At 39.1% G+C, this 16,304-nt stretch overlaps 1 protein-coding gene across 4 annotated transcripts in view; it reads left to right on the top strand.

Annotated features, from left to right (window-relative positions):
- ACOT12 (acyl-CoA thioesterase 12) overlaps positions 1 to 16,304 on the top strand; it is a 43,006-nt gene that overhangs the window by 10,298 nt on the left and 16,404 nt on the right. For 2 of the 4 annotated variants that reach the window (XM_019965381.2, XM_070793989.1), the window contains exons 3-9: positions 1,425 to 1,485; positions 4,675 to 4,776; positions 7,500 to 7,635; positions 11,690 to 11,846; positions 13,385 to 13,504; positions 15,353 to 15,503; positions 16,014 to 16,069. In XM_019965381.2, coding sequence (XP_019820940.2) covers positions 1,425 to 1,485; positions 4,675 to 4,776; positions 7,500 to 7,635; positions 11,690 to 11,846; positions 13,385 to 13,504; positions 15,353 to 15,503; positions 16,014 to 16,069 — 783 coding nt within the window. Of the gene's footprint in view, positions 1 to 1,424; positions 1,486 to 3,241; positions 3,368 to 4,674; positions 4,777 to 7,499; positions 7,636 to 11,689; positions 11,847 to 13,384; positions 13,505 to 15,352; positions 15,504 to 16,013; positions 16,070 to 16,304 lie in introns of all 4 variants that reach the window. The other 2 variants (XM_070793990.1, XM_070793991.1) reach the window with 2 other exon arrangements.

Here is a 16,304-nt window from a genome sequence, read left to right as displayed (position 1 = left end):
AAAGGCCTGGTGTGCTAAGATGATGCCCTAGCAGTAGTGTGGGGTGGGTAACAGAAAGCCTTGAATGCCATGCCACGAAACTGATTTTACTTAGTTGGGACTTTAGCCGTTCCATTCATTTGACAATTCAGTGTCAGAAGTTTAGTTTGGCGGAGAACCAAGTCCTAAGAATTTCTCTTGCCTTTAAAGGCTGGGCAGAGATCACAAGAGTGACTGAGAGTGAATGAGGGATGAAACCCCCAAACTTTTAAACCTGGCAAAACCCTAATCTTTGAAAACCCATCTCAGATGTTACCTCTTCTATGACTTCTTCCCTGACTTTCTGAATTAGTCACTTCTGGGTGCTTTTGTAATACCTGATTTTTTTCTTCTTTTTGAAAAATGTCATAGCATTACACTTCATCTATATCCTCGTGTCCCAAGTAAAGACCAGTCTCCTTGATGTCAGCAACCTTGTCTTATTAATCACTGTATCCTGAGGTCTTAGCTTAGTGCCAGGACTAGTTGGAACTCAGTTAAATGTTATGAGCTGGAAAAAGAAAAAGATTATTATAGGAAGCTTGAATATGGAGGGGAAGAGAAAAGAATCTTGAGATAGAATAAACTTGAGAGTTAAGATTTTTAGAAAGGAAAAGGCTTGAACATTTTCATAGACTGATAAGGAGTCGAGGAAGGGGCAGAGACTGAGGTTACAAGAGTAAAGAGCTCTCTAAAGCAGGCCATGGGTGGAGGAGGAAAGGTTAAGAGAGGGGTGGGATCAAAGGCACAGGTAAAGAAAGGGGTCTGGAAGAGACCTAGTTTTCTTCCTCTGAAAGAAAAGATTGAGAAGAACACTGAGAATGCAGTTCACCTCTGAAGTAAGGGAGAAAAGCTGAGGAGGCTTGATAGACTCTTAGGTGAGCGAGCGGCCTAAACACAAAAGCTTTGAAACAACTTGTGGTTACATGATCAGAGTTCCAGAAATAATGTGGAGTGAATGAATCATCTGGCAACACTGAGTGCTCCTATAAACCTAGTGAAGCTATTCCATTTGTTTGCCTGCTTGCTTGCTTGTATGTCTATCCATTTATTTGTTAACCAACATTTTAAAATATCAATTGCATAGGTTTGCACGTGTTTGTTGTAACTTCTGTTTAGGAAACAACTGTGGTACAAGGTGTAGATTTGGAAATCATTTTGCACATCATCTTAGCAAAGGCCCTTTTCTGTTAAGAGGCTAGTCAGCTGACACATGTATAGTTTATAAAGATCTGTGTTTGTTTTTGCTGCTGTCTCGTTATGTTATCATTAGTTTGCATTTTTCATGCATGAGCATTATCAACATGGTAAGATGGAACTGTTCGATGGCACACATATTTAAGTAAATCTTCAAGTCTGAAATGAGATGTGCTAGAATTACTGAGGGTTTTTTTTTTTTCCACTAGAGTTGGACAAGTTATAACCATCAAAGCAAAAGTTAGTAGAGCGTTCAGCACAAGCATGGAGGTAAGAGGCTCCCTTTTCTTCCTACTGCCTGTTGGGGCTCATCTCTTTATTGTTTACAGAGGGCAGAGGAGGAAGCCTGGAATAACTTAAGCGTTTATGAGATTCTGAATTTCAGAAGGCCCTTGAATCTGTAGTCAGGCTCACAGGTAAATAAGGAGACTATGTTTCCCTGCTACTAAAATTAAATGTGATGCAATGAATGGTTTTTACAGAGAAGGATACACAGAAAGTAAACATACAAGGGAGAAAGGCGCCCTTGGTTCTTTGCCAGGTATGGGTTTTATTTATTAATTATTCTGACTCTATTAATATTCTAACTCTACTTTTTCTCCATCTCCTTATGCCTAACGAAAACCAGCCCCACAATTAACTAGTTTTTGAAAGGCAGAGTAATTGGAGCAAGAAGGGAAGCTTAGACTTTTCTTCTTCATCTACTTAGTTTTCTTCTCTTCACTATAGTTATGAATACAAAATTCTCAGAAATGCAAAAGTCTCAATACAGGTTAAAATAGCAGGAAAGGATTTCCTGGATCCCACATTGCAACCTGTAGGTTGGTTAGTAGCAGTCCCTTTGCTCTCTGGGCACAAATGACATGTATTTGTATCTTAGTTTCACAGATTAGGTGCCTCAAGTAACAGAAACTGATTGCCTCCCTGTTCTGCAGGCTAGCAGCCTGAATCAGGGTGTTAGTAGGGGAGGTTCCTTTCAAGGGCTATGGGAGAGAATCTGCCCCCATCCTCTCTCCTGACCCCTGGTGGTTTGCCAGTGACTTGCTTCACCCCAATCTCAGCCTCTGTCTGAACATGCTGTTCTCCCTGTGTTGATGTGTCCACATTTTCCTTTTCAGAAGGACATCAGTCATATGGGATCAGAAGTCCATCCTACTCCAGAAGGACCTTGTCTTAAATAATTACACCCCATTTTCAAATAAGGTTACATTCTGAGGTACCAGATTTGGTGGGGGACACAAATTAACCCATAACAGAACTGTTTTGGTAATAACCATACCTATGGTGATGGCTTTACCCTGATTTAGTCCTCACTTTCCCCTAGTATCTATATAAACAGGGTACTAAAAACTTGAAGAAATCAGAAAGGTTATACAAACTTGTGGATAAAATGAGCCATGTTGGACAGTATAACAGTGCTTCTGGATTCTGATTCTCAACTATAGGGCTCTTGATCTCTGCACACAGTAGCCTCTGGGCCTGGCCTTTCTCCTGATAGTACTCTCCCTCTATTCAGCCCATGCATAGATGAAAGTTCCCTTTCTTTTCTCCTGTTCTTTTCCCTGAGACCAGCCAGAATTTCCAAAGGAAGTTTGACTAAAATCTAAGAAAAGAACAGAAAAGAGAAAAAACAAAACACCCAGTGAATGGAAAATATAGATTTCCGATCTGAAGAAAAATAAATACTAGCCCCATTTAGGGCTAATCTAGTCCCTCTACAAAGTTGTGGTCCTCTGTGGTCTCTATGAATGTGTTATGTATTCAGTGAGGTCTGGCTGGAGGGAACACCAGATTCCCAGGCTGTGAACTCTTGGAATTTTTACAAGAGCTCAATTTACAATCGTTTCTCAGAAACTGTTCTTTTCTGGCTTTGTGAAATTTCACCCTACACAGGCTCAGACTGGTATCAACCCAAACACTCAACAGGGACAATATGCACATACCTGGGATTCTTCCCTTTTGTAGCTCCTTCCTTTCTGGGACAGTCTCAGCTGCCTTGATCTTGATTTCTGGGTCCTCATTTCAGTGTTTCCCATTTCCCCTCCTTGGTCATCGTCTGGGAACTGCCTGCAGAATGAGAGCCCAGCAAGTGCTCCCCTCATTTATCCTCCCTTTCCGTGGAGATCCAGCTCTGCATTGCCTGATGTCCTAGGTGTGAAAACAGTTGCTTCCTATACTTGGTCCGATTTTCCAGTTGTTTTCATGACATAGTTCCAAACTGACCTACTGTGTCATGACAAAAAGTGAAATTCTCCCTGGCATATGTTTTTGAGACATTTGGTCATCAACTATTCTAATAGAAGACAAGGTTCAGATCTTGCTTTAACTCTCCAAAACTGTTGCTTTGTTTTTACTGTTAGTTGTCTATTTTTCATTTGCCTATTTCTCTGAAAGTAGAAAGTTATGTGGGTGAGAGTTGTTGGGAATTAGAATGGATGGTTTAAATCTGGTTGATCACCATCTAGTTAACTTACATTTACCATGCAAATACTAACTTGGTTTCATAAGTTAAGTGACTCACTGACTGATGTTTATTTCTGTGCATGATGTACTTGGTGAAGATGAAGAAATAGATACTATCATTGATAGCACAGTGCTGAACTAAGATGGGCGAGGTTGACCACTGTTTCAAGAAGATAGTATTATTTCTCTGGGCTGTGTTCCCAAGTTTACCTATACTTCTGCAGAGTGTGATCGTGATAAGGACCTAAGCTTCAGAGTTCTTCATATGGGAAATCCAGTCCACTGTGTTATCACCATAGCGTGTCTTAGCCAATTCTTGCTAATCCTGAAAAAGAAAACTCCTGAAAGAAGAAACAAAGCTGCAAATAACATGACTATAAATAACATTCTATCCATGTCAACTTGGTTATAAAACTGAGACTGAAGATTAAAAATAGTTATGGTACACCTCTCTGAGGGGCTATATGGCATTTGTTAATATCTTATTTTCAAAAGCACATTTAGTAATAATAGGATTTGAAAATGTTTAATAAATGCCCCAAAGTTGTAAGATATAAAACTGTAAATACAGTATGGTAGTCTTTTGTGTGTGTGTATACAGATACATATACATACAGAGCTATATACATAGACACACAGTTCATATATATGTATAACACCGGGAGAAAATTTATATAAAGGTTAGTAATTATTAATTTGGGTGACAGGATTAGTGATAATATTTACTCTTGATAGTCAGATTCCATTTTTATCATTTATTTTTACACTTAACAAAATATTCCATGGTAAATATACTATTTTCTATAATCAGAGAAGATATCTTTTTCAGTTTAATAGAAAATCATGGAGAGGACAATACTGACTAAAAGTAAATTAAAATACTGTTTTTTTTCAAAAAAACAAAACAATGGTGAAGCGCATAAATGAATGTTGAATGCCGCAGTGTCATCTGTTGTCTGGATGACTGAAAATGTTTTATTTTTCTTTCCACTGCAGATCAGCATCAAGGTTACAGTAGAGGACATGCTCACTGGCACTGAGAAACTTGTTAGTGTGGCTTTCTCTACCTTTGTAGCCAAACCAGTTGGAAAAGAAAAGGTAAATTTCTGTCTGAAAAGTATCTAGCATATGATTCAGGGACTCATTAACAGAATTACCAGCATCAGAATTGTTACAGGTAAGGGACATTTCTCTCTTACCAGGAATACACTTTCCCAAGACTTGTTATTCACCAATACTTACTGTAACTGTCACCAATACCACAGTATTAACTACCTTAGAAAAAATGAGAGATGTAGCCAGTTTGTGAAAGAGGGAAAAAACATTGTGTTTTAAGTGGTCTGAAGGTCATATCAGTTTCCCAAAAATATTGCTTACTGGTTTGGTTCTTTTGTGGTTATATAACTCAAAATCGAGTTAAAATATTTTTTAAAGCAAGAGCATTTTAGCTACCAATTGTGCATTATGGTCCAATCACTTTTTCAAACCTAAAGGAATAATGTCAAAGTTGCTGAGTTACTGAAGTTTGAAAACAAGCTGCAGGCCATATGGTGTACAAACACCCTTAATAGAGATATGTTGGCCTGATGTGGGGATTCCAGTGGGCTTGCCTGGCGCTGGCCCAGAGCAGCTTGTCCTTTGTCTACTGCAGACTTACTATAATTTCTTGGATTTTCTTTTTAGAGCCAGGATACCTATGGGAGGACCCACACTTAGTATAAGCATTTTAAAATGTAATAATTCAATTTAGAACTCAAATCTTTCACTTGAAGGATCGCTTTAGAAGTGGGCACAGTGGCTTCTCCTAGCTCCACAAGTACTATTCACTCTGCAAAAGTCTTCCTCCCATGGAAGAACCAGCTGGGACAAAGCAAAGCTCTCCCTGTACCCAAAAGAAGCAGTCACCAGCAACTCCTCACTTGGACCAGGAGGCACACAGATGGGCCAGGGCCTAGTTAGGCCATGGTGGTGCCTGGGTGGCAGGTGTCTCTGCAGTTTTGTATACTGGGACACTTCTTCCACTCTCTGTCTGATATAAAATAGACCACAAAGCAAATCCCCATTGTCCGGGGGCATTGTTTTTTCAAACTGAAGTTCATAACACTTATTGTATTATAAAAATGCAGCTTTCTGGGCTGTATCTCAGACCTATTGAATTAGAATCACTAGTATAGGAGTTTGGAATCTGTACTTTGACAAAGCATCCTAGGGATCCTATGTTCACTAAAATCATTGAGACACTGAGACAGGTCTTGTCAAACATTCTGTTTTTCCTGGAATCCCCTCTGAATCTCCAAACTTTTGTGAATGAGAGAATACAGGGGTGGTTGCAGAGTTCTCATATCTGAGAGGAAGTGACAGAAAGGAATCCACCTCCCCAAATCATTCCTTCACATGGAGGAGAAAACGAAGCCCATCATTTTCCCCCTCCAGCTTCAGGGACTCATGGAATAAGAATAGAATAGCCACACTTCCGTCCAGTCTCTGCTGAGCCTAAAGATCTGTTTTCCAACAGTGCTTCTGAGAAAGCAAGTGCCCTGAGTGCTGCCATAATTGGTTAGCTCAGATAACCTTTATTGTAAAGCACCTCATTTTCTAGTTGGTAACATTCTTACTCAGTAGCACACCATTAAGAGAGCCATGAAAAATCAGTGGTTTGAACCGACAGGGCTACCTGGGTCTCTGTCCATAGTGAGTTCATTCCAGGATGAGATGGGCAATGATTAACTCAATCTAGTCCAACAATGACACGGGCCAGATCATGGAACGCTTCCCAAGACTCCACAGGGTATGCTCGTGCTAGGCCTTACTGAAGCTAAAGGAAAGGACACAGCAGGAGAAAGAAAGCACAGCAAATACCCGAGAGGTTCAAGACGTCCAGCCACAGCTCTTAGGGATCTCTTCAGCACACAAAATGTACTTCATCTACAGATTGGAAAGCCGAAACATTAGTTTACCAGGTGGTCTTCTGCACCCCACGGGCCACACAACTAAAATAAAGCTATGTAATTAGTTAAACCAGTATAAGCTATTAGTCATTACATTCCTAAACAAGTTGGATGAAGTCATCCAGGGGAGTTTGACTTTAACCATGTATTCGAAATCGCTACCTATTTCATCGTTATCTTGGTCAAGGGTCAGCCTTCACGTGGCCTGTAAATAAGCATGGAGCTCTCCCAGTCCAGCTGCAAGGTGACTCACACACAGGACAGCACTCAGGCATTTCTGGAAGAACTTGAGCCCTTGCTCTGTTGCATCACATTTCCAGGTTTCTGGAGGTCAGCTGGAGCTTTAGTCTGATATACTGATTCTTTCAGTTTGCTTATTAGATAATGTTCCCATAATGTGATGAAATTTCCAAACAGGGAACATCATGACAGCTTTCTCTAGAATATCTTTCTTCTCTCCCTCTGATATCTTAATTTTTCAAAAGGTAGAAAACATTTCTTGACAAGAATTTAGTGGAGTCAAAGTCCCTCTCCTCATTCATTAATTTGAAGAATAGTTTATTTTGTAATTCTGTTGAAAATTTTTTAAATCAGGGAAAATTAATATTTGGAAAACTTTTTAAAGGCACATATTACATGAACAAATTATGAAGCCTACATTGATTTTTTTAGTTTAAAAATATTTTAAGAAAAAAATCAAGACAAAATAAAATGTACACATCCATTATATGTACATTAAATATACATATCCATAAATGCTCTATTTACTTTGAGTTAGAAAATAATGTGGCATATTATTTGCTTTTGCAAAGTTCATGTTGTGCTTTTATAATTAAACAAGGCAATGAAAGATAAATGTTTTTCTTTTTCTAGATTCAATTAAAACCAGTCACACTTCTAACTGAACAAGATCATGTGGAACACAATCTGGCTTCTGAGAGAAGGAAAGTTCGATTACAACATGAAGATACCTTTAAAAACTTGATGAAGGAAAGTGGCAAGTTTGATGGTTAGTAAATCTATTTACAGGAACTTTAATTATATGATTGTGATCATATTCTGGAGGAGGTTCCATGTGCACTTGAAAAGAATGTGCATTCTGCTGCTGTCCTGATCCTTTGTGGTAGTGAGACAGAAAATCAAAGACAGAATAACCTCAATTTAGGTCAAAGTTCCTGACCGAAGAAATGTGGGATAAATGTAACATTGTCCAAGAGGAATGACAAAATACTTAAATACATCCAAAGTACAAGAACTGAAATTGACCTCCAGATGAGTATGTCCCAGCTGGAAACCTGTAGAAAGGATGAGGTTTGTTACTGTCCTTAACATGGGTGCACAGCCAAAGCTCTGAGCCCAGACTGGTCTCTAGTCTAAACCTGGGAGTGCCCCATTTCCCCAACGATTGGCAATTACCTCCAAATAGGCATACTTCTGCACCAAGGTCCCCTATACTCAATACCTTCCTGCATACATTTCCTAGATGATCCTTACCCACTTGCGACCTGCCCTAGTACACAGCTCTATGTACCCCAGTGTATGCCATGTATGTCTTCATAGGAATCAAGTAAATTTTTCTTTAGTTATCCATCAGAAAAGGAGTTGCCTCATATCTGAGTCTTTACAATGTCTCTCACAGTATAAGGTCTTTTCTTATTTTTTTAATTTTATCCTGGGAACACAATATTCAATTACACACCTTTCTTTTTTTTTTAATTTAGCTATATATTGTAGATAATTTATATTAATTTATTTTGAACCAAAAAAAGTGCCATTTGAGTAAGAGAAATTAACCTTAAAAATATCTCAATCAGTACTAGTTTGGGATGTTTATAAAAAATTATCTAGCAAAATCAGTACTTAAAAAAGACAGAAGTTGGAAAGATTTAAGAATTTAAGATTTCATATGCTTTTTAAGGATTACTTTAGGAAGCAATCCAATTCTGATTACAGCAATATGGTGGACTCGCAGTCTGAAAAAAATCTAAAATTTCTGGATAAAATATTTACAAACACATCTCAGCAGGCAGAAAACTAAGAAAGAGGCTTCAAGTCCACAAATGATCAGAAACACAAATGCAGCAGTGTAAGGAGACACAGGAGCTGGCATTTGCTAAGGAGGACCCTGTAGGTGGTAGACCCTGAGCTGTGTTTTAAGGGCCCTGCCTGAGCTCAGGAGGCACAGTCAAGTGGGAAGGTGGATCAGGGAACCAGACCTGGAGCTGAAACACCTCCAAAATGATACCCTCAGTGGGTCAACTGGAAAAACCATGCCTCTGAGAGCTCTGGTTGGCATGCTTTCCACTTAGCCCTATGTGGAATGGAAAAACACTTGTTTCTCTTTGAGGATTCAATCACAACTGCATTCTCAAGCATATTTGGTGTCAGAATTCACATAATTTGTTTGGCTTAAAACAGACCAAGTAAAACCTAGTGTGAATTCATACTGTGTTAAGTACCCACGGGTGATCTGCAGCCACAAATGCAAATCCTCTGTGCATTTAAATCCTTAAATCCACAACTTTAAGCCCAGTCCTCAAGAACTCCCACAGATAGAGATCCAAGGAATGTGAGCTCTTAGACAAGAATCATAAGACAAAAGTAAGTGACCTGAATTCAGAAAAGGACCAGACAACAGAATGAAGCCTGCAATGAAAACTAAAGAAATAGAATTTACCACATAAAGAATCTGAAGTAAAAGGTTAATATATTTTAAGAAATAAAAGAGTATCAAAAGTATTATGTAGGAACAAGAAAATGACCTAGAACATTAGATGAAGAAGCAAAAAGAATTTCTATACAAAAAGAATATAAAATAACAAAAATTTAAAACTAAATAATGAAACAGCATCTAAGACAGTAAACTAGAAAGTAAATCTGAAGGAGTTACCTAGAATGGAGATGGATAAACAAGGAAATGGAAACTATACAAGAGATTAGAAGACAGAGAGAATGGAGTAAGAAGTCTAACAAGCATCTAATCAAAGTTCCAAGAAGAGAGGAGAGAAAGAATAGGAGAGAAGTAACATTTGAAGCAAACAATATAGATATTTTATTAAGAGGTAACATGAAAGTTTAATATGCATTTGAAAAGATTTTGGACCTCATTATTAATCAGGGAAATGCAAACTATAACCACCATGAGACCCTATATCACACCCACACACACAACTGGAAAAACTGAATCCTATACTAATACTATAGTATTTAGTATAGAATACTAATTTCAGTTAATTAGTATCCACAATACTAATTAAGTGAAAATGAAGAGCTGGGGAAACTACTGTAAAAAATAGAAGTATGAATCAGTACAATCATTTTGTTACCTAAAAATATCCTGTTGATAGTAAGGACTGTGAATGTGGAATAAATCAGCAAAGTTAAGTTTATTCATACATCCATCCATTAATTCATTCAATAAATACTGACTGAGCACCTACATTCTGAATTCTATTAGGATTTTAAAAAATCAGTCCTTACCCAAAGGAGCTCAGGATCTAGGAGGTCAGATAATGAAAGATCACACAAATAAACATAAAATTGTGACTGTGAAAGAAAGGCACAAGCAGGAGCTCATAACAGTGGAGTCAGCTGTGGAGGTCAAGAGAAGGCTTTCCCGAGGAAGTGGTAACGGAGATGGGCTTTTTGCTTCTTCAGTAAATGGAAGAAGGTGGTGGTGGCCAGCGAGACTGCTACTTACAGAGAGAGACCATGTACAAATGCCCTGATGCTGAAGATGGCATTTTAGTTATAGGAGCTGAAAAATGCTGGAGCGGCTGGAAGGGAGGGAGAGAGAGATTATGAAAAGATGTGATGGGGGAAGAAGGGTTGCTACTGGCATTCAGACTAGCTGGGGCTGGAGAGGTAGGCATAGGCCAGATAAGAAAGGAAGGGCTTGGGCGTCATAAGAATGATTCAGGCTTTTCCAATAGGCCAAGGGGAAGTCACTGTATGTTTTTAAGGAGGGGACTGAAATGATCAGTGAAATGCAGGGGGGGAAAAGTAAAAGAAAAAGACAGTTAATTAAAAATATAAAATTTACATTAGGAAATGGAACTAAAATCTCTGTAACCACACTTCTCTGCTGATTTACATATAAATGTGCCAAGAAGGGCTCCATTCCCAGTTACCAGCAACAGCTGGGCATATCTGTGTTCTCACACTGCCAGCTCAGCTCTGCCTCCAAGAGTACAACCAGCATGGCACCCCTGATCTGTGATTCCTCCCCCATCTCCTCAACAACAGCACGTGAGATTTAAGTCTAGCTGGTGATTCACTTGATGATGCAGGAAGTATAACTGAATACATTTTACTGCTTTGCAGCCAAAGTAAATGATTTTTCCATTGTTGAGAGGAAAAACCAATTTGTCAGTAAATGAAGCAGATATGATTCAAAAGAGGCAGAAAGACACTAAGAAGAACAATGTATTGTGTCTTTTCTGTTTGTGACTGCTTTCATTACAAAGCAGTCACCAGGGGAGGCCACATTCCCATTCAGAAGTTTACAGCAAACTGTTCCAGATTCTCAGTGTCCATGGCCCCTAAAGCTCAAATCCCTTTCTTTTCATTAACTTTATTAACATACCATAAATGGCCCATATTTAAAGTTATACTTGATAGGTGCTGAGACATGCATACTCCCACGAAACCATCACCACAATCAAGACAATAACATATCTGTCAATCCCAATTTCTTTCTGCCCTAACCTGCTGTAATCTGCCCCTTCTCCACCTGAAGCAACTCAAATTTAAACTTACTTGTTCTTTTGATCAAAATTCTAGTTGACTTATAAAATAGGTTGGAATACAGTCTGTAAAACACCCTTTCTGATTTCTTATCTTACCCAATTCACTGTTAAATAAAACCTATTCATTTCCTTGGGAGTTTTAAGTCTTGGGTAATAATATTTAATTTTTAACTAAGTATTATTATTTAATTAATAATATTTAATTTTTAGAAAAATTAAAAATAATTTTTCTAAAAATCTCATGAGTTGAAGGAAAGGTTATAGCCTCAGGTTCTACATTTAACTCTACCATTTTTGTTTATGTCTGCCTTTCAGATCCCATTTGTGATGAAGAGGAAGGAACAGTTTCCACAAAGGGCACCTCTGTTCAGAGCATTGAACTTGTCCTCCCACCCCACGCAAACCATCATGGAAATACATTTGGTGGCCAGATCATGGCTTGGATGGAGGCGGTGGCTACTATTTCTGCAAGGTTCTTGGTTTTAACCTTTGGTTTGTGATCTTGAGACTAGTCGGGAGAAGGCAGAAGGGTCTAAGACTGGCTACTGGGTGAGTCAAGGGAACAAGTAGAGAACAATGTTGCCTTTTATCAAACTGAAACAATGATCAGTCATTTTCCTGTTTACCTGAGAATTATTCTGTCCTTTCCTGAGTGTTAACATTTAAATTCTTGGTTCAGAAATAAAAGGAAATGACAGTTCTTACAGTTATTCTGAATTATGACTGTTGACCTTGCAACTCTTGTAAAGATAGTTATGACAGAGTAGATGGAAAACAGAAATAGAAGACAGCCATTACACTTAAAAACAGTCAAGATACAAACTTTTTAAAAGGTGGTTCACAATTAGGTCTGACCTCTGAAGGTGCTGGTTAGAATCATTATGGCCAAAGGATTAATTGAAAAGTATGATGAGAAAGAGGGAAGAACTTGGAAAAGTACTTTTAAATGTTGCTAAGTTTCAAAAAGGGTAATTTCATTCTTAATGGAGCCATGTAGGTAACTGGGCAGCTTTAAAGAACACTGTAGTCTCTGAAAATGCATTTGAACAGGATCTGCCCTTCTGACAATTTTTGTAACCACTGAAAATTGTTAAGGTCTTATTTTCCCAAAATTAAAAGAATTTTATTTATTAATATGTCTATAGTTATGACTATAATTAGAAACCTGTGGTTATCCTAAAATTGTGCACAAATATAAGAGCTTGTTTTTAAAACAACATTGTCATTCTTAATGACAATAAAACATTTAAGCCTGTTCTACTATAAAGGCTTACGATGTAATTAACTATGGCAGAATCTGTTCACTTATGGTTAGCAGAATTCTGTACAGTAACCGAATGACTACAGTAGGAATCTAAAATGTAGACAATTATAGTAACTTTCTGAGATCAAATTTTCGTTATAGATTTTCAAAACTTCGCACACCAAAAAACTATAAAATGTGTACCTTGCAGCCTTTCAGGCTTTGTGCAGCAATGCAGGTAACTTTTTTTGTGGGGAAGAAAAATTGGTCTTGGACATGTGGGTGAATTTACGTAACAGTGAAGCCAAGGAACTCATGTGAATGTCATCAGCTGAAAGTTCTCTTCACTGTTTCCCATGCCAACCTGGGAGTCACAGCTTCCTGTGACTGTAGTCCTGAGCTGTCCGGAGGAATGAAACTCTGAAATCAGAACCAAAGACAGGTGTCTGGTTTTTGGAGATACTTCCATAGGGCACAAAACAAGAACAGGACTGTCGCCACAAGAGCAGAAGCACCAGCATCTTGGGAAAGCCACCCACAGACTGGGACACTGTATTTCCTAAAATATTTGCAGATAATGTCACAGGACCACTCTCGACACACACAATCTAGTTATTTATTACCCTCTTGGGCTAAAAGAGATGTTCATTAGAAAGCACCCCAAACACAGGTCTATTGCATCCATTAAGCAAAGCAGTAGCTCCTGAAAACATTTCTGAGAATGACGACTTTCTTCTCTCTCTCTCTCCTTCCCTTTGTTTCACCAGCCGCCTGTGTCGAGCCCATCCTGTTCTGAAGTCTGTGGACATGTTTAAGTTCAGGGGACCATCTACAGTTGGAGACCGTCTTGTCTTCAACGCCATTGTCAACAACACATTTCAGACCTGGTAAAGCATGTCTGGTGCTCTTCAGTTCAGTTCAGTCGCTCAGTTGTGTCCGACTCTCTGCGACCCCATGAATCGCAGCATGCCAGGCCTCCCTGTCCATCACCAACTCCCGGAGTTCACCCAGACTCACGTCCATCGAGTCAGTGATGCCATCCAGCCATCTCATCCTCTGTCGTCCCTTTCTCCTCCTGCCCCCAACCCCTCCCAGCATCAGGGTCTTTTCCAATGAGTCAACTCTTTGCATGAGGTAGCCAAAGTACTGGAGTTTCAGCTTTAGCATCATTCCTTCCAAAGAAATCCCAGGGCTGATCTCCTTCAGAATGGACTGGTTGGATCTCCTTGCAGTCCAAGGGACTCTCAGGAGTCTTCTCCAACACCACAGTTCAAAAGCATCAAGCTTCGGCGCTCAGCTTTCTTCACAGTCCAACTCTCACATCCATACATGACCACAGGAAAAACCATAGCCTTGACTAGACAGACCTTTGTTGGCAAATGTCTCTGCTTTTGAATATGCTATCTAGGTTGGTCATAACTTTCCTTCCAAGGAGTAAGCGTCTTTTAATTTCACGGCTGCAGTCACCATCTGCAGTGATTTTGGAGCCCAAAAAAATAAAGTCTGACACCATTTCCACTGTTTCCCCATCTATTTCCCATGAAGTGGTGGGACCAGATGCCATGATCTTCGTTTTCTGAATGTTGAGTTTTAAGCCAACTTTTTCACTCTCCTTTTTCACCTTCATCAAGAGACTTTTTAGTTCCTCTTCACTTTCTGCCATAAGGGTGGTGTCATCTGCATATCTGAGGTTATTGATATTTCTCCCGGCAATTTTGATTCCAGCTTGTGCTTCTTCCAGCCCAGTGTTTCTCATGATGTACTCTGCATACAAGTTAAATAAGCAGGGTGACAATATACAGCCTTGACGATCTCCTTTTCCTATTTGGAACCAGTCTGTTGTTCCATGTCCAGTTCTAACTGTTGCTTCCTGACCTGCATACAAATTTCTCAAGCACCTGGTGCTCTTAGATTGCTAGAAAATGAATTCAAACTTGCACATAAGCAATGTTCTTTGTTTTATCTCAACCTGGAGGTGAGTATAGGGAATACTTTAAAATAACCACATTCCTCCTAATTTTTTTTGAAATTTCATGTTCAAAATCTATTGACATACATATTAATCCTCTGTTCCACTGAGGCCTCCTTACACTGTTATGATAAGTTGGTTTTTATCTCATAATAAGGTTGACTATATTTCCCACTTGATCCAGGATGGTCTTGGTTTGTGTGTTTCATAATCATTAATTCTTCCTTTCACTCTCAGAAGGATCCCATATGGTCAACAACTCATAATGGACCTGTCATTTATTACCATGAAGCCCAAAACACTTTCAGTTATTTTTATTATTCTTGACACACAAAGAAAGATTTAACTTGGTATTTTTTTCTTTTTAAATGTAAAAAGGAACATCTGTATTTCCTATCCAACTTCAGTGTTTGATGCTTTTAAATTATAGAACTATCGTTTTAGGAGAGAAAACTTGACTTTGGCATAATTTAACACCCTACCCCCCCATTACCAAAATTTATTCATGAATGTATATAAGGTTCCACTGGCCTTCTTTTACTACTTGAAAGTGGGAAAGTAAAGCAGACATGCTCCCAGGAGCCTGTACATAAGATCGATCGACTTGATGAAATGGATGTTAACTGCTGTGTAGATTAGCGGACAACAAAGAAACAACACAGGGTCCTCCTTCTCTTCCTTGCCTGGAGGAGCTGGTGGGGTGGTGGGCGGGGGAGGCCTAGCATGCTCAGGCTCTCTGCCCACTGCCCTTCTTGCCCTTCTGCAGTGTTGAAGTTGGAGTGCGCGTGGAGGCCTTTGACTGCCAGGAGTGGTCTAAGAGCCGGGGCCGTCACATCAACAGTGCTTTTCTCATTTATAATGCTGTCGATGATAAGGAAGAACTGATCACATTTCCCAAAATCAAACCCATGTCAAAGGTCAGTTATTAGCACATGCAGTTCAGTAATCAGATCACTTATTCTAGGTGAAGCTGTGGTACAGAGCTCCACCCAGAATCTTTTCCTGCATTGGCAACAACCTCCACGTCCATTCCCCTTTGCTTTTCTTTCTTTTTTGCCTCACAAAGTAAAATGATCCTTTTCCTCTTTTTCCAAATCACTCTGGTCTTTTATTTAAACAGCGAAAGCCCTGAAGACCCCACATCTATTCAGCCACATGCTGCTGGTGGAAGCATATGTCTTCCATGTCTCATTTCTGACTCTCTTTTCCCGCTTTATATCCAGTTCTCTATGCTGCTCTACATTCATCAGAATTAAGTCTTGTGGAATAAGCTGCCTTACTGCCAACTCTGACCTGAAGATAGTTCACGTAGAGACTCCTTGTCCCAGTTAGCCTATTCAACTGATTTAGGAGAGACAGACTTAAGGATTGTAGCACAGAAATATTAAGAATGTATTGATTTTACTTTTTTTTAAAATTTATTTAAGGATGATTTTCGACGGTATCGTGGAGCTCTCGCACGCAAGAGAATTCGCCTAGGCAGGTAAGGGACTCAGGTATAAGATTTTATGGACTCTTATCTGACAAATTGCATAGCAAAGAGCCCTCTCTGGGTCTCTACTCCCACATAATATAAAAAGAGAAGGTTTGATATTTTTTGAGTGTGGATGCTACTGTGATGAAAATTGTTCTTCCTGATTGTTCCACCAGTAAAGGCAGCTTTTTGTAACTGCTGATTTCACTTGAAGAAAGTGTCACAGTTATTGCTATGTGCTAGA

Source organism: Bos indicus, chromosome 7, assembly GCF_029378745.1.
Source record: "Bos indicus isolate NIAB-ARS_2022 breed Sahiwal x Tharparkar chromosome 7, NIAB-ARS_B.indTharparkar_mat_pri_1.0, whole genome shotgun sequence".
Taxonomy (NCBI): Eukaryota; Metazoa; Chordata; class Mammalia; order Artiodactyla; family Bovidae; genus Bos; species Bos indicus.
This window is presented reverse-complemented; position numbering and strand designations above follow the sequence as displayed.